The 23,717-nt window shown below is 40.6% G+C and overlaps 4 protein-coding genes and 1 long non-coding RNA gene across 10 annotated transcripts; 3 read left to right on the top strand and 2 right to left on the bottom strand.

Moving 5' to 3' along the window:
• Positions 1–1,476: 1,476 nt before the first annotated feature.
• LOC115740185 (probable serine/threonine-protein kinase WNK11) lies at positions 1,477–3,959 on the top strand. 3 transcript variants are annotated; one of them, XM_048275287.1, is made up of 4 exons: positions 1,477–1,643; positions 2,000–2,602; positions 3,004–3,400; positions 3,807–3,959. In XM_048275287.1, the coding sequence occupies exons 2-3, from the start codon at positions 2,099–2,101 to the stop codon at positions 3,382–3,384; spliced, it is 885 nt and encodes a 294-aa protein (XP_048131244.1). In that variant the 5' UTR covers positions 1,477–1,643; positions 2,000–2,098; the 3' UTR covers positions 3,385–3,400; positions 3,807–3,959. The 3 variants fall into 3 exon arrangements, with proteins under 3 accessions (XP_048131244.1, XP_030529503.1, XP_030529495.1); XM_030673643.2 differs by lacking the exon at positions 3,807–3,959 and having other exon boundaries at positions 1,479–1,643; positions 2,099–2,602; positions 3,004–3,474; XM_030673635.2 differs by lacking the exon at positions 3,807–3,959 and having other exon boundaries at positions 1,480–1,643; positions 3,004–3,474.
• Positions 3,960–7,144: 3,185 nt separating this feature from the next.
• LOC115735047 (kinesin-like protein KIN-12F) lies at positions 7,145–13,726 on the top strand. Of its 3 annotated transcripts, XM_030666084.2 has the most exons (16): positions 7,145–7,516; positions 7,863–7,925; positions 8,018–8,155; positions 8,424–8,507; positions 8,606–8,731; positions 8,817–8,876; positions 8,966–9,019; positions 9,133–9,225; positions 9,327–9,422; positions 9,735–9,883; positions 10,184–10,330; positions 10,451–10,580; positions 10,673–11,707; positions 11,787–11,885; positions 11,977–12,864; positions 13,234–13,726. In XM_030666084.2, exons 1-16 carry the CDS (start codon positions 7,235–7,237, stop codon positions 13,471–13,473), a joined length of 3,684 nt encoding a protein of 1,227 aa, XP_030521944.1. In that variant the 5' UTR covers positions 7,145–7,234; the 3' UTR covers positions 13,474–13,726. The 3 variants fall into 3 exon arrangements, with proteins under 3 accessions (XP_030521944.1, XP_030521962.1, XP_030521969.1); XM_030666102.2 differs by lacking the exon at positions 8,424–8,507; XM_030666109.2 differs by lacking the exons at positions 7,863–7,925; positions 8,018–8,155.
• A 737-nt stretch (positions 13,727–14,463) lies between these two features.
• On the top strand, positions 14,464–16,897 carry LOC115738526 (mitochondrial import inner membrane translocase subunit TIM22-3). Of its 2 annotated transcripts, XR_007197622.1 has the most exons (6): positions 14,464–14,763; positions 15,510–15,574; positions 15,670–15,742; positions 15,822–15,875; positions 16,399–16,802; positions 16,840–16,897. XR_007197622.1 is itself a non-coding variant. In XM_030671143.2 (5 exons), exons 1-5 carry the CDS (start codon positions 14,574–14,576, stop codon positions 16,641–16,643), a joined length of 627 nt encoding a protein of 208 aa, XP_030527003.1. In that variant the 5' UTR covers positions 14,464–14,573; the 3' UTR covers positions 16,644–16,804. The 2 variants fall into 2 exon arrangements, 1 of the variants encoding a protein (XP_030527003.1); XM_030671143.2 differs by lacking the exon at positions 16,840–16,897 and having other exon boundaries at positions 16,399–16,804.
• A 1,119-nt stretch (positions 16,898–18,016) lies between these two features.
• Positions 18,017–20,173, bottom strand: LOC115739581 (probable cytokinin riboside 5'-monophosphate phosphoribohydrolase LOGL10). The gene is made up of 4 exons (XM_030672744.2): positions 19,681–20,173; positions 18,907–19,035; positions 18,547–18,731; positions 18,017–18,441 (listed from the first exon to the last, which is right to left on the bottom strand). The coding sequence occupies exons 1-4, from the start codon at positions 19,885–19,887 to the stop codon at positions 18,048–18,050; spliced, it is 915 nt and encodes a 304-aa protein (XP_030528604.2). The 5' UTR covers positions 19,888–20,173; the 3' UTR covers positions 18,017–18,047.
• A 1,583-nt stretch (positions 20,174–21,756) lies between these two features.
• On the bottom strand, positions 21,757–22,756 carry LOC125313847. Its single transcript, XR_007197522.1, has 2 exons — positions 22,632–22,756; positions 21,757–22,230 (listed from the first exon to the last, which is right to left on the bottom strand). It is a non-coding gene; the product is annotated as an uncharacterized LOC125313847 (long non-coding RNA).
• Positions 22,757–23,717: the final 961 nt, after the last annotated feature.

Below are 23,717 nucleotides of genomic sequence, written 5' to 3'. Positions count from 1 at the left end.
CTCTTATGGAGATGAATTTCCGCGTCAACCCGAACAACTTCTTGAATCTGACATTTGGGTAAAAACTATAGCAATTAGGATTGGTTTTCTTCAATTGCTATTATTCTTAAGAGAATCTTCCTGCCATCTCATTCGAGGAGATTCGATTTTGCGCTCGATCTTTTCTCCATCTCTTGGTTATCAATGAGAAATATTAAACAGAGAGTTATCGGGTGCGGTTGGACTCATGTAAAAGTTTAGTATTTTTTTATGGGACAAAAAAAAAAAGTCGGGGTAGAATTAGGCTACACCTAAAGTTTTTTTTATGAGATAAAAAGAAGTTTACGATAAAATTGAGACTGAATTTAAAGTTGAGATTTTTTCATGGTATTAGATCGATTAATCACCAATTGGACTTAACGATTTCTCCTTTCCACCTTCAAATCTGGATTAGGGAATATCTTATTCGACCCAAACTCAAATCTCTCAAGCGAGTTGGTTTAAACGGGTAAGCCTACATTATTCGATCGGAAGGGTCGTCTTAAAAAGCTAAACAACAATATTTGAATTTTAGGGCAATGGGACTCGACTCAAGGTTGACTCAAAACTTCATCGACATTGTCAAAATACAGTTGAGCTTAGTGCAGTCGTCAACCCGTTGAGCCTTTCAACTCTAAAAACGATGTCTCGACCCGAAAAAAAAAAAACTCTAAAATGACGTCATCTCTGTTAATGCTAGTAAGCATCGGACACGAACCATACTCGTCGACATCTCAACGGGTTTTCTAATAGCTAGCGATCAAAAGCTATATTTCACTAACATTTTATCTTCTCGGATAAGTTTTCACATAATAAACTAAACAATTCAAATAAATCTGACTTTGGGTTACACAAACTAAACTATTTTGAATTTCGCATCATACAGTTTCAAACCGTCTCTCAAAACTTACGTAACGTAACTACTTTGCATCAGGGCACTACTCAAACCAAAAAGCAAACAAGATAATCTTCTGCACGCATCACCACCGTCCATCTCCGTGGGAACGGCTCAAGCTCCAGCGTGGACGGTCAAGATCACAGTTCTTTTCGCATCGGGTACATCTGTACCGTTGACATTTCAGAGGTTCCGAGGCAGGAGCATACGAGGAATCCCTGAAATCTCGTCAAAACGTGGAACATACAAGGAAATCGACCCAACACTTGTCGTTGCAACATAATAAATTCTATCCTCGTTTAAAGATCCACCCAATTTAGAAAGAAAACAAAAAGATTCCCGATATCAAAAATATTTATTAAGATTTCCTCAGCGATCTCTTTTGGAAATGTGATAAATATCAAAATTACGGTTCACCGATAAGAATCACCCTAAATCCTACCTTGATTATGATCTTTTCCACGTTTAATTCACTAAATCGCCAATATCAAATTTTTTGAAAAAATAATAAAATACATAAATGAATCCAACCCTGACTCGAATACCCACCTCCGTATATATACACCCACAACACGGATTCCAAAAGGCTTTGACCAAGATTTGAGTATCGGAGCTCTCGTTTTTGTACTGCTTTGAAGCTTCTCCTCCTTCAGTTCAGAGATCGAAGGCTCGAGCTTCGCCGATCGCGGCACTCGGAAACCTTCTTTCGTTCGCTCAGGAGTATTGTCACGTGAGTTTCTCTTGTCTTTCTCTTCGTATGATTTCGGTAGTCGATAGGCGTTTAAAGTGCTGCGATTCATTCAGAACGGCGAGAAAAAATCGAGATTTGATTTGAGATGTTCTCGCGACGTTTTCTTTTTGCTTTCTGGTTCGATGGGGTTGAAGTTTTTCTGCATGGGGTTTTTTATTTATTCGATTATTGTGGAAGATACACAGTTCAAGCTTCAGATGTGCATTGATCGCTGCCGATTTCGTTTGAACGTCTCTGTGATTACACCCTCTTCTGAGATTCTTTTGGGTTTGAATGATCTCGATGAAGATGGAGACTTGAATATAACTTGTGTTTGAATTGTGTGGTGTCTCCAGAAAGATGTGTGGAAGTTCATGTCATCTGTTTTTTCATCGAACTCACGGCGTGTATATTTCGAGCGATGCTAATTGCATGCGCGCTTGATTCAATTGAAGATGCCGAGCGCCGCCCTCGACCAGTCCGACAAGGACTCCGAGCCCTTCGCAGAGGTGGACCCGACCGGGCGCTACGGCCGGTATCCGGAGCTCCTCGGGTCTGGCGCGGTGAAGAAGGTGTACCGGGCCTTTGACCAGGAGGAAGGCATCGAGGTGGCGTGGAACCAGGTCAAGCTGAGGAACTTTGAGGACTACCCGGAGATGATTGACCGGCTCTACTCGGAGGTCCGGCTCCTGCGGACCCTGAAGAACAGGAACATCATATCCCTCCACAACGTGTGGCGCGACGAGGAGCGCGGCAAGCTCAACTTCATCACGGAGGTGTGCACGTCGGGGAACCTGAGGGAGTACCGGAAGAAGCACCGGCACGTCTCGGTGAAGGCGCTGAAGAAGTGGTCCAAGCAGATCTTGAAGGGTTTGGAGTATCTGCACACTCACGATCCTTGCATCATCCACAGAGATCTGAATTGCAGCAATGTCTTCGTCAATGGGAACGTCGGTCAGGTACAGCACCGGGTTCCACCTCGGACTCGCATGTTAATTCCTAAAATTCTTATTTTTGCTTGGTAGGTCGGATGGAAAACTTGAAAGTCTAAGCAAATAAAGCAATAGAGAAATCCGACCAAAAAAAAAAAAAGCAATAGAGAATAATTATCAATCATTACACTTGATTTCCCATGCTTTCTAAGAAAGTAACGAAAATCTTAGCTGGAGCCTCGCTGGTTGTCCTTAAGTAATGCTTTCTTTCCGCGCATGCCACCCAAAATATTGGAGGATCCTATTCATGACCAACCATGATGTTTCATCCAGTTTCTTCCCCTTTTCCCATTCACCAACCAATGGAAGCCCTAACTTTTCCATTCACACCTTAACTACTAGTGGTCGTGTGCCTCGTTTGGATTCAGGTCAAGATTGGCGATTTGGGATTGGCCGCGATCGTGGACGAGAGCCACGCAGCGCACTCGGTCATCGGGACGCCGGAATTCATGGCGCCGGAGCTCTTCGAGGAAGACTACACGGAGTCGGTCGACGTGTACTCGTTCGGGATGTGCCTGCTCGAGATGGTGACCGTGGAGATTCCGTACACCGAGTGCGACAGCCTGCCTAAGATATACAAGAAGGTGATTTCCGGGGTCAGGCCGCAGGCCATGAGCAAAGTGAGAGATCCCGAAGTGAGGGCTTTCATCGAGAAGTGCTTGGGGAAGCCAAGGGCCAGGCCTTCAGCTTCCGAGCTACTCAGCGATCCTTTCTTTGACGGGATCAATGACGGCGACGAGGACGACTAAAACTGACTCTTAAGATGTAAATTTGTACATAACCATTTAATCAAGTAGTTCGATTTCCTTTAGTGGGGGCTTTGTTCAGCCGCTTTTTTTCGGATTTGCCATTCGAATGTTTGCTTTGTCCCGTTGTTCTGGGTTTCGGTGTGATTTGGAGGGGACTTGCGTGGGGGAGGATGAGGTGGTCTGGCCTTTTCTCTTCAATTTTTAAATAGAAGAAACTTGGGAAGAGTCGAGTTGTGTGTCTGATTTTTGGTTTGCTGTTTCTAAAAACTTCAGCCCTCTTCTGACTCGGGCAAATCGAAATGTCTACTCGACCAAACAAAAGTAAAAGTCGACGAGTTCTTTTCATATTGCTCGAGTTGGTTCTGAATGGTGCAATTTGTTCACTCGTTGTTAATTCACGCAATATCTTTCTATTTTGAGAGCCCAATTGCCCAAGCATCAATCAAAGATGTATTCAAACTTTCTTGGTTGCTTATTGGAGGATCCAGCTGCCCGTGGACGGAGCTTGCATCATTCGATGTCAAGTCAACGCAAAGCTGAATAAATCAAGTGATGAATTGGGGTTTTAGTCAAAGCATGGGGGCGTGTCAGGTGGGGTACTCGGGGGATCGAGAGAGACCTAACAAAAAGTCTGAGGCTCGGACAAAACGACCGTTGGACGCGCGCGTTTCTGTTGGGAAATGCTTGCCCGCATAAAGACGGTTCCCTCCCATTTCAAAGATTGAAATCTTCAGCCTCCTTAGGGGACTCGTTAAATAATGTATTTTGAGCATCTTGAAGACAATCGGATTTAATACTCAATCCACGCCGGCTAGAGGCTTCGGCATTCTGTCTATTAACCATGAGATAATCGCATATCTAAAGAACAGAAAATTACGTACGACATTCCACGAATGTATCTTCGCTCGCGTGGGGTTTTGGGACGAGAGCAATATGAGTCCGTATTATTTCATTAGTGGTGGCATTTGAAAGTCCGGCTTTTACTTCAGTACAACTTTATGGCTATTCTCACTCTCCATGCAAGACTAGACGTTACGCATCTACAGGTCCCATTTTCAAATTACATCAAATGCGTGCAAATTGCTCTGTGCTCGTGTCTCTAGATTATCAAAATGAATCGTTGCCGAAATAATTATAAATTAATTACACATTGCTCAGTTTGAATAGGGCCAACTTTATTATTTTCCCTGTGGGCCTTTGTCTTTCCAATTTAAATTGAAAGCCTCGCTCAACTTAAATCCCCGCGATGAATCATCTCCGCTCCTTTTGGACTATGTGCCTAGGTCCACCTGACGCCCAACAATTTTGAACTTTTTGAATGGACAAAATGGTCCTTTGCTTCTTTTAAGCAATGTCCATCCATCCTAAGGTGCACATTGGACCCGATCCAATCCGGAAGTTAGACTAGACGGAATCGAAGCAATCAATTCTAGGTGGTTTCCAATTTCACATAAGGAACTGGACTGTTCGGATGATGGATTGCTTAAGATTTCTTTTCTTTTCTTTTTTTTTTTAATTTTAGAAACAAACTCTAATTAGTAAATTATTTTTTCTTTTAATGTTGGAAAACTCTCACTTGTAAGGAATAGAAGAAACAAAATAATAAGAATAAGAAATTATCAATTCCAGGACCGACCCCGCAATTAGATTGGACCGACCAGCTCGATCAGGTGCTAGGATTGGGTGAGTCGATTTCCAATTGTACAAACTAGAACCGACCTTGCCCGATCCAATCTCAAGGTGGGAACCGACCCATTCTAGAACCGATCACCCTTAATCCACCCTAATGAATAAGCGAGAGGGGAGGGTATTTTTCGCCTTTGCCCCTCTTCTCCGACAAGTGAATTGGGGATGTGTCACAATTAGGGGTAAGCAAATGGAATTGCTCGGACCGAGAACCGTCTAAACCGATTCATGTTCCAAAGATTGGCGGTCCGGTTCTTGGTCCTTAAAATCGAAATCGGTGGCTGGGTGGTACCGGACCTAACTGCCCGGATCAAATCGGTCAATTTTATTTTATTTTCTTTAATTTTTTAAACAAAATCAATGGTCTTCCCTAGAGATACAAGTGTGCTTGTTTCTATGGTGATGACCATTTTCTAATAGTTTGCAATCAGTATTTGCTTGTCACAGAGGTGTTGATAATTTGATGTAGCCACTTGGAAATAATATCAGAATCATAGTGAAATTTTTACCGACACACATCTATACGTGAGACATTACCGCCGTTTATGAGTTGGTCTATGAATTTTCTGTTAGGAATTTGGCACATATCGTTTGCTAATAGAGTTGTGCTATTAGTTAAGATGATTTTTTTTCGATTATTAGAAAGGTTATTGGTCCCATTGGATCGATAGAGAATTGGATCGAAATTTGGAATCGGATCGAGAACCACTCACCCCTAATCAGATCTCAAGTGAAAATGATTCAGCAATACAAGTTGACCGTATTAAACTTTATGGGCTCATAATAAAGTAACCGACTTTTCTTAGGTATTCAACATATACTTGTTGCGTAATATGCCACTAGTGGATTTCTGTCGTATCAAGCAATGTACATAAGGTTTTTTTTATTTTTTAAATAAGTACCAAAAATATTCCTCGCTTTGCATTTAAATGTTTGAGAGTAAAATCCGTCCGCAAGAAATTGGATACGCGTGTTGCTCTCACAGGCGATTTTCAACCTAGTGAACTCGCATTAATGCTAAGGCCACTTTTTGTCAATTGCAAACTCCACATTTAAGATAACTTCAGCAAAAATCACATCTTTATAAACATTAAGGATGTGTTTGTTTTAGGGAATTTATCAAGATAAAGGACAGCATTTTCTATTAATTTTTTTTTAAAGAAAAATATCTTCCCCTTTTTTTAATTAGGGAATTTATTTTCCTTACTTAAAATATGTTGTAAATAGTTTTCCGTTAACCAATAATTTTTAGCGAACCATACGCACGAAAATTCGAAAAATTAATTTGCGTATTTTTTTTTTCACTTCAACAAACACATCCTAAGTTCTTTCTAAAGGAATTTTTTTTTTCCTGTTTTTCTTTTTAATTTTCTTTTTCCGGGGTAATTGTAAGAATTTGCAAGCTATGAATGAACTTCAATTAGCTTAGCCGCGAAAACAAAAGAAGACCTAAAATTATCTACGTGTAGTCTCAGCAATTGAGACGTGGCGTGACACTTGTGAAGTAATTTTTTAAACTATTTACAGTGTACCACTACTTGAGAAAATGATACTTCATACGGTGAACTTCTCTAAAGGGATCGCCGAAGCGGTTGAGAAAAAAATGAAGCTTCCTTAATAAAATTCAATCCACAGGAATTGTTATCTCGAATTTAAATTAGCGTGTTCTTGAATATATACTTGGATGGATGTTTTGGAAAGGTGCTTTAAAATTTTTCGTTCGCTCGGATTCAAGTTCAAGGGGCACTTTGAAATGCTATGCCCGAATGTCGCTAGAGGAGGAGAAAGTGAAGAAAAATATGCATACCTTTATTTCTCACTTTTTTCCCTCATAGACATTAAAAAAATTAATTATTTTTTTTCCAAAATTTCCATTCCTGCAATTTTCCACCGTAAACATAGCGTAAAGAGCCAATTTCTTGGCAACATTTGAAAGTTCGGACCAGATCGTAATTCTCTGCAGAAGTCATGGACATGGATGTAACTTCGCCGAATTGAAGTCAAAATCTCCAACGGTCATTTGTTTCTAATCCTAGAAGCCTACAAAACAAAACCCCTCTCTGTGTCCCCGCTCTGCATCCTCCCTTTCAAACATTTTGAATTGCAATCTCTCTCTCTCTCTCTGTCTCTCTCTCTCAAGCAGACACATTGTGCTTCTCCAACGATGAAGTCCAGCAACAGCGCAGCGATCTCAGAAAATGGATCGAAAGGGAGCCTATCAACCTCTTCCATACGGAGCCTCCTCGCCAGATCCATTTCTACCAAGCACAAAACAGCTCCCAGGAACCCCAAAACCCCCAAATCCGGTGCAGAAAACACGCCTCCGCTCGATCCCAACATTTCAGACTCTGACGCCATTGTACCTTCTCCAAAGCTTGGGAAATCGAGTGAAATTGCCCGATCTGACGGTCAAGAAGCGCCGTCCCACCACCAGCCATCGACTAAGGTACTTGAGTCCAGATTCTAGCAGTGTGTCGTGATTTTTTTGCAGGTTTTGCTCTCAACCTTCGAGCAGTTTCAAGTGCTTTTGCTCAATTTTGTCCATGAAGGTTTGCTTTGCTGTCGCTAATGTTGGCTATGTCTGAACGGTAGAGCTTAACCGTGTGCCAGTGGTCGTACTAACATTCCTATGTTGTGGTGTTTTGAAGTTAAATGTCTAAATTGTTCATCACTTTCAACTGATTTTTTTGCTTAATTTTTGTTCGAGGTATTTTTTGCTGTAATGTTAGATCGGTTTGAACTCTGCTGTCACTTAGAGCTTAACTTTTTCAACTGGAATGGTATAGTTGCAGAAAGAGATAGCAACATTAGGAGACAAATCTGGAGCATTGGCACTTCCAGACACACCAGTGAAGGTTCTTTAAGTGAAATTAATCGGGTCTTTGAGCTCGATGGAGTGCTTAATATCTGATTGTTATTGGCAATTTTTTTTTTTCAATTTCACTAGGTTGCTGTGAGAATTAGGCCTGCCAACGAATTTGAAAGACTAGGAGATCGGATTGTTAAGAAAGTTTCATCCAATTCACTGTCAGTTGGAGATCGCAAATTTACTTTTGATTCAGTCTTTGATGCAAGCTCAAGCCAGGTTAGCTGCTGATTCCACATTTTTCTCTACGAATTCGCTTTCATTGTTTCATTTTCACCTCCAACTATCTGGCCCATCTGGGTATCTCTCTAATTGGGAGATAAAGAAATAGGAAGATGGACAACCAAGAAGATAGCTCTGCTTATAGTTCCTGTCCAGCAGCAAGAGAGATGAAGATTGGCGGAGAAAAGTTTTTACCACTCTGCCGATTGGAAATTAAATGCCCAACAATCATTTTCCATACTAAGTTGAATTTCGTTTCAAACAGGAGGATATCTTTCAGACAGTTGGTGTTCCTTTAGTACAAAGCGCTCTTGCAGGATACAATACTTCTGTATTGACATATGGACAGGTATTTGTATAGGATAACTCACTTTAGCTATTACTTCTCTTAGATTACATCCCATTTCTTGTACCATGAAGTGTGTAACTCTAATGAGTTATTACTAGAGCGGAAGTGGAAAGACATACACAATGTGGGGACCACCCAGTTCAATTGTTGAAGAACCCTCATCCAGAAGAGCCCAAGGTCTTGTTCCACGCATTTTTCAGATGTTATTTACTGAGATTGAGAGGGTAAGTCAAGCTTCCGCTTTTCATAATTCTTTATACTGAAAGCTATTGATGGATCATGTCTAAAGGGTTTCATGACTTTATACAGGAGCAAGGGAACTCTGAAGGCAAACTAGTCAATTATCAGTGCCGCTGTTCTTTTCTGGAGGTAGCCTTCGTGTGATTATTTGAGCATTAGTTGCAATATTCTGCTTCGCCTATATCCAGCTAAAGGTTCTTTTTTTTTTTCCAATGCAGATATACAACGAACAAATAGGGGACTTACTCGATCCAACCCAGCGAAACCTTAAGGTGCATTACTTTTTTCCATACTATGTGTAGGTTTGTCTGTCAGCGATCAACGTTTCTTTCTGTTCCCAGTCCTTCTAGGTTTGTGTTATTTTGGGGCTTGCCACTATTTTCAGATAAAGGACGACTTGAAGAATGGTCTACATGTTGAGAATTTGACTGAGGAATATGTGGCGGGCTATGAGGAAGTAACTCAAATCTTGATTAAGGTAATAGCACGGCCTATGCTCATCAAGAAGGCTATTTTAGGACTCTTTTTGAAATAACATTCTTGCTTATCAACTTTACATTTCTATCACATCTCGTGCAGGGTCTTTCAAACAGAAAAGTGGGAGCGACAAGCCTGAACTCCAAGAGCTCCAGGTCCCACATTGTGTTAACTTGCATTATCGAGTCTTGGTGCAAGGTATCTATGTATATAAAAGCCCTTCCCATTGCCAATTGCTAGCGGATGAATTTTGTATATAATGAGGGCATGTGTGGGATGTTGCTTTTTGGTGCTAAAGAGATACTTACCAGAATCAGTCTTCCTAACAATTATCTTCCAATGGATGATATACTAAAGCCAACATTCTAGGCACCTACATATGTTTATGGTTACATGTGGCAATACATGTTATCAGAATGCCAGGACTCTAGATGCATCTGAGCTCATTAATTACCATCTTCCCACAAGTCACATGACTAGGTCTTAACTTTTTGTTGGAAACTGTTGCAGGAATCATCATCCAAGTGTTTCAGTAGTTCAAGAACAAGCAGAATTAGCCTTGTTGATCTTGCTGGGTCAGATAGAAACAAACTTGATGATGCTGGTAGACAATGTGTGAGAGAAGCCAGAAATGTGAAGAAATCCCTATCTCAGCTCGGGTATGATGCTCGAACCTCATTGAGGCAGAAGCAGAACTAATGGAAGTTGTCCTTATTGCTGTTTGAAATAAGATCATTAGAAGAACGATGATTGCAATCGTCATGCAATGAGGAACATTTAGAAGTTACTGTAGATATTAGGGGTAGTACATCTTTTTGGCTGTAAAATGTGATATTCATTCACGAAACCATTGAGAAACTTTTGATATACAGGGAATTTTGCACTAGCTTTTTCCTCTTTTATTCACAAGATTGGCATCTATGTGGCTAGCTTACTCTTATGCATGCTCATCGATGCAGATATTTGGTCGATAGTTTAGCTAAGAGAAGCCAAGGTGGAGACAATGGTGTTCCATATAAAGCTTCGTGCTTAACACATTTGTTGCGAGAATCCTTTGGTGGCAATTCTAAACTCACAGTTATATGTGCCATATCTCCAGACAAAAGGTAACCCAAAATTTTCTATCTTGAAATAGTTTTCCCCATGAAAAATCCTAGAGAAATATTACTAGTCAGAGAGGATAATGTTCTCTTTTCTGAAGTTATGAATCTGCTTGTTTAATGCAGAAGCGAGAGTGAAATACTCAGCACCCTCAGATTGGGACAGCGAGTGAAACATATTAAAAACGAGCCAGTAATAAATGAGATTTCAGAGGATGATGTGAATGATTTGAGCGATCAAATTCGTCAACTGAAGGTATGGTAAACAAATTCCTACATGCATTTCTTTTCTGATTTCTCTCTGAAATAAACTGAAGTTTTATGGTTTGACCATTTTGTTGCTGACAGGAAGAACTTATAAGAACAAGGTCCCATGCACATAACCCAATGGGAAGCAAGCAGAAATACTTCCATGGGCAGACTGCACGTGAAAGCCTAAATCAACTGAGGGTGAGCCTTAACAGGTCTCTGATACTCCCCAGGATTGACTGTGAAAAAGAGGATGACGTAAATGTTGATGAGAATGATGTAAAGGAACTATGTAAAGAGCTGGATAAGTTGCAGACATGTGGAAATAAGCCAAAAGATTCATTACAGAAAGGAAACTCCACCCTTAGTTCTTCTACAGAAGAATGTTGCCAGACAGATTTAAGTGAAGAATACACTAATTGTCCAGAAGAATTTGAATCAGACGAAACTAATTCGAGACAATCTCAGGATGAACTTGCTCCAGAGGACAGTATTGCATTAGCAGAAAACTTCATCAGCTGCAGCCGTGACAACTTGAGTTTTGCAGATTGTACACTCAGAACTAGCATTTCAATCAGCTCATGTCATCGCTCTCCGATTCTTGAAGATCCAACATTGACAGAATCTCCAAAAATTCGAAAATCTCTAAGGAGAAGTATAGCCATTTCAGCAAGCCTTCTTGCAAGCCAGAAGAACATAGTGGAAAGCGAGAAATTCCTTCCAGATGTGCCAGGAAAGTCTCTCAGACAAAGTCAGCACCTTAGATCCTCCTTACAGTCAAGCAAACTATTTCCAGGCCCTACCGAGTCTTTAGCTGCAAGCCTTCACAGAGGCTTAGAAATTATTGACTGCCATGAGAGAAATTCAGCAGCAAACAAATCTTCAACTGCCTTCTCATTTGAACACTTGACTTTGAAACCCAGTCCAGAAGTCGACAGGGCCAACACCTCTGCTCAGACATCGCCAAAGGAGAGTCAATATTTAGACGGACCATATGGCTCATTTCTTTGTGCATCTTGTCAAAGAAAAAGATCGAACCTTGATTGTAATGAGGTCCAGGACAGCTTAAAGACATGGAAAGTGGCATCAGATGGAGGAGAGAACCCTAAAAATCTAAAAGCTGGAACACCCAAGGTACGTCTGCACCCTTTCAGAGGTGAAAAGGACTTCTGTATGTGTCTTCCTACTAATGTGTGCTGATTTTCTGAACCAGGATGTAGAGATTGATTTGTCTCCGGATGTGAAGAGAACCATGGAGCTCGAGAAAATCTGCAAGGAGCAAGCAGCTAAAATTGAGCTTCTTAATAGCCTGGTACCATTTCTTTACCTTCTGCTTTGTGCAGTACTAAACCCAGACTCACTATATTAGGATTTGAGATTGTCGATACTCTAAACTCTTACAGGTAGAGCAATATAAAATTGAGAAAGAACGAAACTCCATCGATGCTTTGAAAAAGGAAATTATTCCGTATGATGAACTGCAATCACAGAATAGCAAAGATCTGCAACTCCTGATATGTGAAGAGGAGAGGAACGACCAAGCTGAGGAAAAATGTGAAATTAAGGAAGTCCAAGAAGAGCAACATCATGGGGATGAAGAAAATGTTTTTGATGTGAATGAGAAGGAAGCACTTCTTAAGGAAATCCATCTATTGAGGAGCAAATTGGAATCTTATACAGATGCATGTCCTGACAAGTCCACTGAGAAACTGAGGTCTTCGCTGCTGTTGCGATCCATTCAGCTGCGGAAGAGTTGTGTAGGATCCCAACCTAATGAAGAAGAAATTGAGAGGGAAAGACAGCGATGGACAGAGATGGAAAGTGAGTGGATCTCCTTAACAGATGAATTAAGGGTAGCTATTGAAACAAACCGCCGGCGTGCAGAGAAGTTGGACATGGAGCTCAGGCTAGAGAAAAATTGCACCGAGGAGTTGGATGATGCTCTTCAGAGATCTGTCCTTGGTCACGCCAGAATGGTGGAACATTACACTGAACTTCAAGAGAAGTATAACGACCTGGCTGCAAAACACCATGCAATTATGGAAGGAATTGCGGAGGTGAAGAGGGCAGCTGCCAAGGCAGGAGCCAAAGGCAACGGCTCTCGTTTTGCGAAATCCTTGGCAGCAGAGCTCTCTGCTTTGAGGGTAGAGAGGGAGAGGGAGAGAGAGCTTCTCAAAAAGGAGAACAAAAGGCTTAAAATTCAACTGAGAGACACTGCAGATGCTGTTCATGCTGCTGGAGAACTGCTCGTCAGGTTGAGAGAAGCTGAACAATCTACCTCCGCTGCTGAGGTAATAAGAACTTTGGCACCGTTTTCATTCATCCATTAGATTGAAACTTACCGGATCACCTAAATTTGCTTGTATCGTGTTTTCAGTCATTAGATTGACATTACTACTGACTTGTTCCCAAGTTTTATCTTGCTTACTGCTGGAGATTCCTTGGCGGTGCTGAAAATGAGCTGACGTGATCAATGTTTAGTGAGGATTATGCAATTGGCCCAGGACTCGATCTCTTTGCAACATAGATTAACAGTTTCTACTTGTAGTGCCAAACATATGAAGTTATTCAAATTTCAATCGCAACAGCGGATAACTTTTGTGTTGCAGTGCGACTCAATTGCTGATATACTTTTCCGTCCTTATTTCTTGTAAATGCAGGAAAACCTAGCGACTGTTCAGGAAGAAAATGAGAAGCTAAGGAAGCAATTGGAGAAACTTAAGAGAAAACACAAGATGGAGATGATCACAATGAAACAATATCTTGCAGAGAGCCGATTGCCGCAATCGGCATTGCAATCGCTGCACAGGGGGGACTCGGACATTGCTACAACTACTGATTATGATGATGATCAGGCATGGAGAGCAGAATTTGGAGCTACATACCAGGGGCATTACTAAGTCAAACTTGGAACAAGATCATGAAAATCAAGTCTGCAGTTTTAGTTGTTCGCTCCACCTGCTACACCAGCAGGCAAGCATTGATTCGACCCTACTTGGGTTTAACCAGCAGCGAGCCATGTTGGTCTCTGGAGCTCTTATACTTAGAGTTTCTGTAATTCCGATTTGCATCAGCTATTGTGTGCTTAATTGTGTATTCATTGGTGAGAAATAAAGATTCACATTCTCTATTCGTGTTCTATAGTTACAATAGGATCTCTCTCTCTTCTCTCTCTCTCTCTCTCTGTGCTGGCTGCTCCAGGTGAATGATGACGATCGTAGGGGCAATCTGTATCTTCTTAAAGGAATCCATTTGTATGTTGAGAAATCAAACAAAGTAGGCTGGTCATAGACATCAGAACTGTATGCGGTTATGTTATGTCGTTGATAACGAGAGTCTGATGACTCTAATTTCGGACAGGCTGTCTATTTGTACACAGAGAAACCAAACGAAACAAGACTATCCTCCAAAATTGCCGGGCTAATCATGGACGACACCAGGCTATGGTGAAATATACTAATTCAACATGGGGAAAATTCGAAAAAGGAACTTCATTTTAGAGAAGTATTTATCTAACCCGATGATGAGTATAATGTCATGTACATTAAAAGTTAAATGAAGTTTTTATTAAAAGTAAATTTTATAATATACATTGTCCCTTTGGAGAATTTTTTTTTTTCGGTCAAACCCTTTGGAGAATTCAAAACATCATCCTTTGTAATCAGTCTAGGAATGGCAATGACGTTACTTACGGACGCGATGACACCGCAAGAACAACTTAGAACTACCACCAATCTTCTTTGCCACCATCGCTCCCCAAAAACCTGAGAGTCGAGAATAGCCACTAAGGTGCGATGCGAATATACAGCGAACGACGCCGTCTGGAAGGTAGGCAATAAAGACGACGTCGTCCTGGAGTGACCTCGGAGATATTTGAAGATGGTACAAATCTTCGCGTAAGTAGACGCTGCTTCTTTTTGGGTTCGGACCATTGTTTGGGTTTTAGGTCTTTAGATAGATAGAGAGAGAAGGCGATAGTTAGGATACGATACCGTCACGCATGGCGTCGCCGTCGCCGCTATCTCCGAACACCGACCCCGACGCCGAATTCGACGCCAATCGGAGCTCGAACGCCGATTCTTCGAACGCATTGGTCCCTAGCAGTTCCACCAGCCCGCCCGTCGTCTGCCTCCTCCGCTTCGCTGGCGACTCTGCTGCCGGCGCTTTCATGGGCTCTATCTTCGGCTACGGTCTCTCTCTCTCTCTCTCTCGTTCATTTGCTTCGTTTGTGTTGATGTTACGTGCTGAATTGGATGCTCTTGCCCTGATTGATTCGTACTTTTTATGTGCGGTTGTAATCATTTGTTACGTTAGGAGCTACTGAGCGATTCAGAGTTTAAATGAACCTCGATTTCAAAGGGTGAGATATAGATTGGTGATTGAATTCCCTCGATGATGATTTCTGAGTCGGTGATAAATTGAAAATTCTTTATCTTTTAGGCCTTTTTTTACCCTATTTTTCTGAATAGCTGAGTTGTTTGTTGCTTATTCATGAAATCTGCGATGCCAAATATAAGTACTTTCAAAGCCGCAGTTTCCATTGATAGCATGGGCTTGTCAATCAAATTTGACAATGCCGTCCATCTAGTTCAGCTTATCTAGCTGCACCGACAAATGGGTTGCACTTATTTCTGGTGTAGATATAGAATGTGGACTCCATAATTCAACATGGATTTATCAGTGGCAGATATGGAATGAATGCATCACACAGTAAGCTCCACGAAGTAATGGATACATGGAATTGATATTAATCTTTTCTACTCGTTCCTTTTTGTTTCTGAATCTCGCTATTGGAAACCATGTGCAAATTACACCCTGGAGAAAAGAGCAACTGTCTGACATGAACAACCTGTGAATTCTATGTGCTTTTGCAAGTCTCAACTGCAAATGACTTCAGTGTAATCTGCTTGAAATTTTGCCTAATGATGTGGTACAGGTGCTGGGTTGGTTAAGAAAAAAGGTTTTAAAGGATCATTTGCAGAGGCTGGATCTTCTGCAAAGGTATGAGAAGCTTGATTTTTCATAGTGCTATAATAATAAGCAGGACTCTGGCTCCTGGGAATCAGGTTTCCTCATGTATATCTTGTTCTGAACAGGCGTTTGCAGTCTTGTCTGGTGTGCACAGCTTGGTTGTATGCTTTTTGAAAAGGCTGAGAGGAAAGGATGATGGTTTGTTATCTCAAGTCTAGGACTAATTGTTTTTGGTTCATTTCTGAATTGGAGTATGATTTTCTTTCTTCTTATGCAGTGTTTAATGCCGGAATAGCTGGATGTTGCACTGGTCTTGCTCTTAGTTTTCCAGGTATAACGATTTTTTTTTCCTACCCATGGTACAGCTTAAAAAAGGGCATTATTGTGTGTTTGCTGTTTGAGAGATTTAGAGAGTGTTGAAAAATAATGTTGGACAGCTATGTTATGTTATTAAGTCTTTCTATTCTCTTTCTGCTTCTATATTAGCCATTTTGACCTTCTGCGATTCGTCTTCCTGTAGTGAGATGTTGGTGACTTCCTGCATGTGTATATTCTCTTTGAATTTATTGAAGACACTGATGACAGAAAAGGTCAGTATCATTGATCCATAGGATCTTGGTCCTCCCCTAGGTAAAAGACATCAACTTGATGCGTTGAAAATCTCCATTAGCGATGGGATCACGCTGGGGAGATTGGTTATGTCACATGATGGTGCAGAGTTTGTCTAGCATTTGGAATGCCCTTATCTGATCCATATAGTGAGAGTGCTCAGAATGTTGTGATGCATAAGTTAAGTTGTACTTACAGAGAAAATCAAGTTGTCTCCTCATCTTTGTTTTTTTACCACTCTTTAGGTGCACCACAGGCCCTGTTGCAGAGCTGCCTCACATTTGGAGCGTTCTCATTCATTATTGAGGGACTTAACAAGCAGCAGCCAGCACTGGCATATCCATATGCTAGGAAAAGACACGTTAAAAAAGATTTGCCTACTCTTCCAGCGTTACCTCTGCCTCTCCCTCTCCCTGATGAGCTGAAGGGAGCATTTACTTCTTTCTGCGAGTCCTTGAGGAAGAAGGGCAAAAAATCTGTTGCTCACTGATAAATCCAAGGATGTGTTGGTCACACTCGTCAACGCTCCAGTTGTTTGTTGTGGCACTATGTACCGTGTATATGTCTTACTTGAGATTTTCAAGGCGGTATTTGAATTGAATTTTGAACTCTGACGATCTCCTGAAGAAAATCAATTGTGCCATTGTCAGTTGTAGAGTTGAATTTTTATTTTTTTGGGTCAACAGTAGTAGAGTTCTTTCATGTAATGGTTTTTCACAATATCTAGGATACAAAGGAGAGCCTGAGAAAATGGCTCATTTTTGTAGTCATGTTTTGAATTGTCTTGGCGACAATGTAGATTAAATATTGCCCAATGAAGAGGGAGAGATCCGTCAAAGGGTCCCTTGCTGGATAAAAAACGCTTGCGCCAAAAAGATATTAGTAGTTACTTTTTTTTTCTAGCAGTTATCTTGGTAGGTTAAAAATTGAGGGAGTTTTACAAACTTTTGCTACCGGCTGGCGTCGAGAATGTGAAATTTGCAGTTGCGTGGTACCTGACTACTCGTAAACTACCTTGATGCGTTTTGTCTGGCTGTTGATAACCTTGTTCATGCTGGCCATGGCTATTAACTATTGGGTAATTGCTAATTGTGTACTTTGCATTTTTAATGGCATGCCCTCATGGATTCAAAGTCTCGGGCAATGGGGATAACTTCCTATTTGCTCATTCTTCCAAGTTTTTGTTCATTTAAAGAGATGATTTTTAGGCGTTGACCACCTTACAACATCAGGTCCTCCACATGAAAGTTTGAAATATGAAATACTCAAGCCATTATCTGAATCGACGAGATGTAAGCTAGCGGATATTCATAGCGGATATTCATAGTACATATCTTGCCATGATCTATGAGATTAGTGGGTATTTTTAGGAGTCGGGTTTTTCTGACGAAAAGAAGAAAGAAAACTCATTATCTACTCTCTTTGCCGTTGCTAAAGAAAAGAAAACATGGCTTGGCTGTTCTTAACTGCTATTACATCAATTAGGACAGAAAATGCTTCAGCAAAGCAAAGAAACTAGAACAGGTGTTGCATCAATTTCCAAGATCATCTTACAAGGAGGAACCATTGGAAGAATTTAGAAGATCCATCCAACTCGGAGACAGTACTTCTAAGCGAAACAATGGCTTCTAAAGGGTCTTCTTCTCTAATCCTTTTCGTTGAAGATGCAGTGAGCAAACGTTTCATTTTGGTTGTCACTCTCATGTGTATTCGAATCTTGTTGAAGATAAGCAGAGTTTATGCCAAAGCCGAGAGGATCTATGGTCGATTGACAAGGAATAGAATGGGTTGATGAGGAAGATGGCATTCGTTTTTGGTTTAGTTCCTTGAGAACAATTCGGCCAATCTATCATTACAACATGCTGGTTTGAACTTCCCTGTCCATAAACAGTAACTAATAAGATGTTCCCGACATAGTACTTACTCCAAATTGAAGCCCGGGTTTACCCTGCAGAGGGAGATCATAGAACTCGGATAAGTAAGTCAAGGCCTCAGAGTTACTGTCACAGACTTTCCACAGTGACCCGACTTCTCCTTTGGAGACGGTGCCCCAGTGCTCACAATCATCAAGAAAGTCCAACAGCTTTGCATAGAATGAGTCGTAATTCATCAAGAGAAAGGGAACCGGAAGAGCAGATCCGATCCTCTCAAGCTGGATTAAAGCCAGAATTTCAAACACCTCATCCAGCGTGCCAATTCCACCAGGCAGAGCAACTACAGCTGTCTTGTCGGAACTGCTGGTCCTAATCACAGCATCCACCAAACCATGTTTCCTTGCAGAGAAAAACCTGGAATTTTACTGAGGAATTAATAAATATCTAATGCAACTTTACTGGTGATCCTAAATGGAAGTCTTTATTAGGGTAACCGGGAAAAGAGGAGTAGCACATTACCTGCAAGTAAGATAAGTTTCCGAAGGTAGGTATGGATGAAAATTGGAAGCAGTCCATTCTCCAGCTTCTTTACCTATCTTGAACCCACCAACCGGCTTTCCTGCTTCTAGAGCGCCTTTGGTTGCAGCATCCATGAGTCCAGGACCGGCCCCTGACCAAGAAGTACAGTCCAAAAATTTTGCTATCTGTTGCGTTTGTAAATGTTAATACTCGTCAGATCCTCCTAAGGACGATAGGGCATTGTAATGTGGCTTGCTTGCTCAATTATGTCGAACTAAGGGTTTGGCCAATAAATCCACAAACTAAAGCACCCATTTCACTACAGAAATTATGGAGGAATAGTAAGTGAAAGCCACTCGCCTCTTTACCCAGCTCCACTGCCTGCACGTAATGCTTGTGATCAGACCCCATCCTTGAAGAGCCCAAGTAAACAACTCCCCTCCCAAGCCGGTGGATGAGGTCATAGCATTGTCGTATTTCCTTCCTGACCTTTCAAAGAACAAAACTATGTGTGAGCTTCCCAGGTCGTTTTAACTCTGTAAAGCACTCAACATGAGCACATTATTAGGACAGTCGAAGCCACTTGCAAGATCTGCTCTGAATTCCAAGCAATGTGTAGAGAAGATACTCTTGCTACAACAAAGAGAAGAACAGATTGGGGACTATCATGAGGAGAACAGAAATTTTAAAACAGGAGGTGTCGCATGGTAATATCTGCTCCTCACGACAGGGGTAAATATATATAGACAAGCTAAATGAGGACTTTCCATTCAAAAGAATGCTTGCATTCCTGTCACCTATCAAGCAAACGGAGGAAGTAAATATCAAAACACTCGTATCTTACTGCGATGCACTGAAATCGGCCATAGCAGCAATCTCTAGCGACATGGTCGAATTGAACTATCAAATTTGCAACGCAAAAATTTTACGAGGTATTATCATGAATTTGAGACAGACATTGATGTTGATATGTAGACTGGACTAAAAACAAATAAACATTACACTCTGCGATTGCCGCACACTGTCATTTCCAAAATTGAGGCAAGTCTTCCAATATCAAATCCAGCTCACAGAAACACAAGCTGCACAGTTCATATAACTGTTCAGGATGAATCAGCAAATAACAGCGTGTACCTCATCTGGGCTCGTTCTTTCTTTAAAATCAACGTGCTCGGGCGTGCAAGACACACGAATCTTTAAAGGGCAAGGCCTCTGCTTCAACAGCTCGAAAGCAATGCCGCATTCTTTTCTTCCATTGAACTGTGGAAACTCGACACGCTCGTGCTGGTGCCTGATGGGCATAATCTGAGAGCCCCACAAGCAAAACGAGTAGAGACCCATGACTGTTTCGCTCCGAAGGTTGGAACTTTGAGGTCGTTAGCAGCTTGAAATTCCGATTTCGAAGCGATATCGCGGGATTTAGGAGGCGAGTCGTTTCAAGAGAAAAGGAGGACGGCCATCGTCCCTTGTTCGCAAGCTGTGTGGATACTTCGGAGGGAGAGAATGGGATAGGATTCCAGATTCTTTCTTACTTTATGCCGCTGCTGATGAATTTTCCTTCTCTCAGATGTCTACTTACTGTTGGAGAAGAAGGATCGTATGATATTTCCAAAGAAATGGCTTCCCCCTCCGTGTCTCCCTCTGCCCTTTCGGCTTCGGCCTGTTCCTTTTTTGGGAATCTGCACTGCAGGCGGTGTAATTAAGGAGTTTTTCTTCATTGTCCGCCGACTGCAGGTAGTGTGATTAAGTAGATTTTCTTGGCCTCCAAAGGCCGATTTACTATTTAAAAAAGGTCAGCTAGTAATGTAGTTTACCAAATTCTTTTAAAACATTCCATATACATTCGATGAATGATCCAAATCTATTTCTTTATGATCTATCGGTCACCAATTTATGAGGATCGAATATCGGAAATCCATAAGAATACCCATACAATTAAAATCATTTCTAATGTAAGGACGAAATTTGATCGCCTATATAGTGGATGTACTCATAAAATATGAAAGCATGTGTGATGCTCCTCTATTCATGTATGTTTAACATTAATGTCAAGGGAAGGTCTTTTAGATTTTAGCCCATTAATATTTGATTTAATAGAACTTGAGCATCGATTACAATGGTGATCCTTCTCTACAGTTTTCGTTTTTTTCCTTTACTTACCCCAGTGGATTAAATGGGATGATGGATCGGTTCTTGGCGGATGCATGTGGGAAGGCAGAGAGCTGGAGTTCTGCATGAAGAAGATCCCCAGGAAGAAGGAGCTGCGCAAAATGCAACCTCAAAGCCGAAAAGGTCGCCATCGATCTTTTAAAAGTTCTTACCTATAGCTGTTCTTGTAATATTAGGTGTTAATTTCATGAGCTTTGTGATGGTTGATTATTATTTGATACATGTTTATATATGGTACCTGTGTTTGCCATCCTTAAATCATATCTAGGCTCGCTTATTGATAGAGTGAATAGATTTGTCATTTTTTAAAATCTTTCTTCTCGTTCAAAATCGTGGTATTGAAGCAATTTTTAAAGCATAGGCTAAAACAGGCGAAATCAAAAGGCGTTACTTGAATGCTAGTGCAGTTACATGAGAAGAAAAGCACAAATACCTTCGTTTAAGAGAATATTTTTAGTGTAGAAAGTCTCAAATTTAGGATCTTCCGCTACACAGATCTCCTAGAAAACAGAGTCGCAGGCATATAGATTCAGAGCTAGATCATGCATTTTGATTGAACAGTAAATGCTCGTCCATTAAGCAACAACAGCGTTCTTTTCTTATTTCTAACATACAAAGCATTAGCCTGTTTCCTGAGAACGCGGTGCGACTCTTATGATGTTGCTAAGAAATTTGCAGGAACATCCGAGCACCCAACAGAATCCAATTCTCAGTTGATGGTCTGGTTGTGTCAACTCAGCACTTTGCTCCTTTTTATTCATCCACTTTTCAGCTCAACAAAGAAAAACGATCACGCATCCTAGCATTAATGATGAATTGGATATGGACAATTCCAATAGAATTTCATTCTTGAATGAAGTTGCATTTTTCATTCGGACCATGACCAGGCACCACGATTTCGAATCAAAAGAATGATTTCAAGAAATGACATTTAGTCACTCTATCAACAAGCAAGCCAGATTTGGTCTATTGTAAAGAATCTGCTTTTACGTATTTTTACGTATTAGATCACAGCAATTCTCGAACCGATGAACTCGAGAATGAATCAAAAAGCTAGCGAGATGAAAGAGAATACTCATTCTATTCCAGTTCCACATGCCATTGTGTTTTCTCATTCTTTCCATCTGAAAACGAACAAGGTAAAAGGACAGATCGGTATTGTGTTGGATGGCTACTCCGGCAGTAACATTTCATGTAATCAACCAGGAAGCAAAACTGATTCTGAAATGCTAACTAAGATCCTTGAAGAAAAACCGTTCCACCAATCTCGCCCGATCCATGTAAAGTATATCATACCTCTCAGAATCGGCCAGTTTCCTTCCCGTACTTTTGTCTAAATCTTTCTTTCACGAACTCGTTACGAGCTTGGATACGGGCCCGCTGAGGGGCGATGTTAACGTACCAGAGATGCAATCCGTAAGCAAAAAGGCCAGCTCCCGCACCGAACATTCCAGCCGTCATCGCCATCTTCTTCGGAGTGGAGGGATAACAAAACCCCATTTCGTTCGATTATTTCTGGGCATAACGAAAAAGAAGAAATCAAACTGAGGCATAGTGAGTATAAATGGTAGGGAAAAGCTCCTCTGGAAGGGATAGTTTCTGCTTTCTTCTGCCTCGTGTCTGTAATTATTGTTGGGTAAGTTCATCAAAGTGTCTTTCACAAGGGAAAGAACTACAAAATCCGCCCAAACTAAAGCGACTGTCAGTTAGAAAAGGGAGCAAAAAAAGAGCAGAAACATTGAAGAAAGCCAATTCTCGGAAGGAAATTAAGCATTTCTTTCAGGCATTTTGTCGAGCATGTAGAGGGCATGAAGACGAATCTGCTTTTAACCTTTCGGGTATCATTACTGATCGAACGGATCGTCACCCGAGAGACCTGATCGAGAGTATGAAGAGACGTAGTGTTCAAAGCTCACCGTGATGTTAAAGATTTGTAGATCGTTCGCCCGCGCAGCAGCAGGACTTTTGGAAACAGAATAGGTAAGGTAGAGCAGGTGCTTTTATGGTTTTGAACCGTATCCTTCCCTTGTTTCTCTTTTCCTTCTTTTTCTCAATAAAAAATAAATGACTAAAATGTTCTTGATCAGCCGGTGATGTCAAAAAATTTTTAGGACCTACATGACCACTTCAATATCTTATTTGAGATAACAAAGGCACTTTATATCATTATTTGAAACAAAATTTACTTCAGTATTTTATTTGAGAAAATAAAGATACTTCAAATTTTTATTTAAAATTTTCTCATTTATCTGTGACACAAAAAAGTAATTTTTTTTTTTGTTCGAAAAAAGCAAGTTCAAATAGTAAGAAGGACATAGAGTATTTTCTTTAGCATTTTAAGAAAACTTTAAATCGAGGATAAGATTTGACATCTTCAAGTTAGCACAACAAGGTGAAAAAAGATTATACTTAAAGATTTAATTTGTAATAAGCTTGCAAATTATCACATGAAAACGATTAATTTCTTTGATTTTGTCGTAGTATTGTCAATTTCTAGTTGGCAAATTTTGACAATAACTTATTCAAGATATTCATATTGACACCTAAGATCGGGTTATACCTATTTTACAAAAGAAAAAAAAAAAACCCCAATAAGTTGAAAAATAAAAAGGTTATCCTTCAACCATATTTGAAAAAATAAAGACATTTCAAACTATCGTTTGGAGTATTCTCATTTATCTATGACACGAAAAAGCAAGTTGAAATAGTAAGAAGGACATGGAGCATTTGCTTTAGCATTTTAAGAAAACTTTAAATCGAGGATAGGATTTGACATCTTCAAATTAGCGCAACAAGGTGAAAAAGGATTTTAACTCCAACTATACTTGAAGATTTAATTTGTTTTAAGCTTGCAAATTGTCTCGTGAAATGTTTATTTTCTTTAATTTTGTCGTAGTATTGTCAATTTGAGGTTTTGCAAATTTTGACTGTAACTTATTCGAGATATTCCTATTGACACCTAAGATTGGGTTATACCTATTTATATCAATGACTAACGAGGC

The sequence above is a fragment of the Rhodamnia argentea genome, chromosome 2 (genome assembly GCF_020921035.1).
Source record: "Rhodamnia argentea isolate NSW1041297 chromosome 2, ASM2092103v1, whole genome shotgun sequence".
NCBI lineage: Eukaryota > Viridiplantae > Streptophyta > Magnoliopsida > Myrtales > Myrtaceae > Rhodamnia > Rhodamnia argentea.
Note: the sequence above shows the minus strand (reverse complement) of the source record. Positions and strands in the feature narration are given on the sequence as shown.

Coding starts and splice junctions, on each gene's coding strand:
- LOC115735047 (XM_030666084.2), top strand. CDS start 7,235: ATGAAGTCCAGCAACAGCGCAGCGATCTCAGAAAATGGATCGAAAGGG. Junction 8,156..8,423: donor TTGATGCAAGCTCAAGCCAG/GTTAGCTGCTGA, acceptor CGTTTCAAACAG/GAGGATATCTTTCAGACAGT. Junction 10,581..10,672: donor ATCAAATTCGTCAACTGAAG/GTATGGTAAACA, acceptor TGTTGCTGACAG/GAAGAACTTATAAGAACAAG.
- LOC115740185 (XM_048275287.1), top strand. CDS start 2,099: ATGCCGAGCGCCGCCCTCGACCAGTCCGACAAGGACTCCGAGCCCTTC. Junction 2,603..3,003: donor TCAATGGGAACGTCGGTCAG/GTACAGCACCGG, acceptor GTTTGGATTCAG/GTCAAGATTGGCGATTTGGG.
- LOC115739581 (XM_030672744.2), bottom strand. CDS start 19,887: ATGGGTCTCTACTCGTTTTGCTTGTGGGGCTCTCAGATTATGCCCATC. Junction 18,732..18,906: donor CAGTGGAGCTGGGTAAAGAG/GCGAGTGGCTTT, acceptor CAAACGCAACAG/ATAGCAAAATTTTTGGACTG. Junction 18,442..18,546: donor GAAACTTATCTTACTTGCAG/GTAATGTGCTAC, acceptor GTAAAATTCCAG/GTTTTTCTCTGCAAGGAAAC.
- LOC115738526 (XM_030671143.2), top strand. CDS start 14,574: ATGGCGTCGCCGTCGCCGCTATCTCCGAACACCGACCCCGACGCCGAA. Junction 14,764..15,509: donor GGGCTCTATCTTCGGCTACG/GTCTCTCTCTCT, acceptor GATGTGGTACAG/GTGCTGGGTTGGTTAAGAAA. Junction 15,876..16,398: donor TCTTGCTCTTAGTTTTCCAG/GTATAACGATTT, acceptor ACCACTCTTTAG/GTGCACCACAGGCCCTGTTG.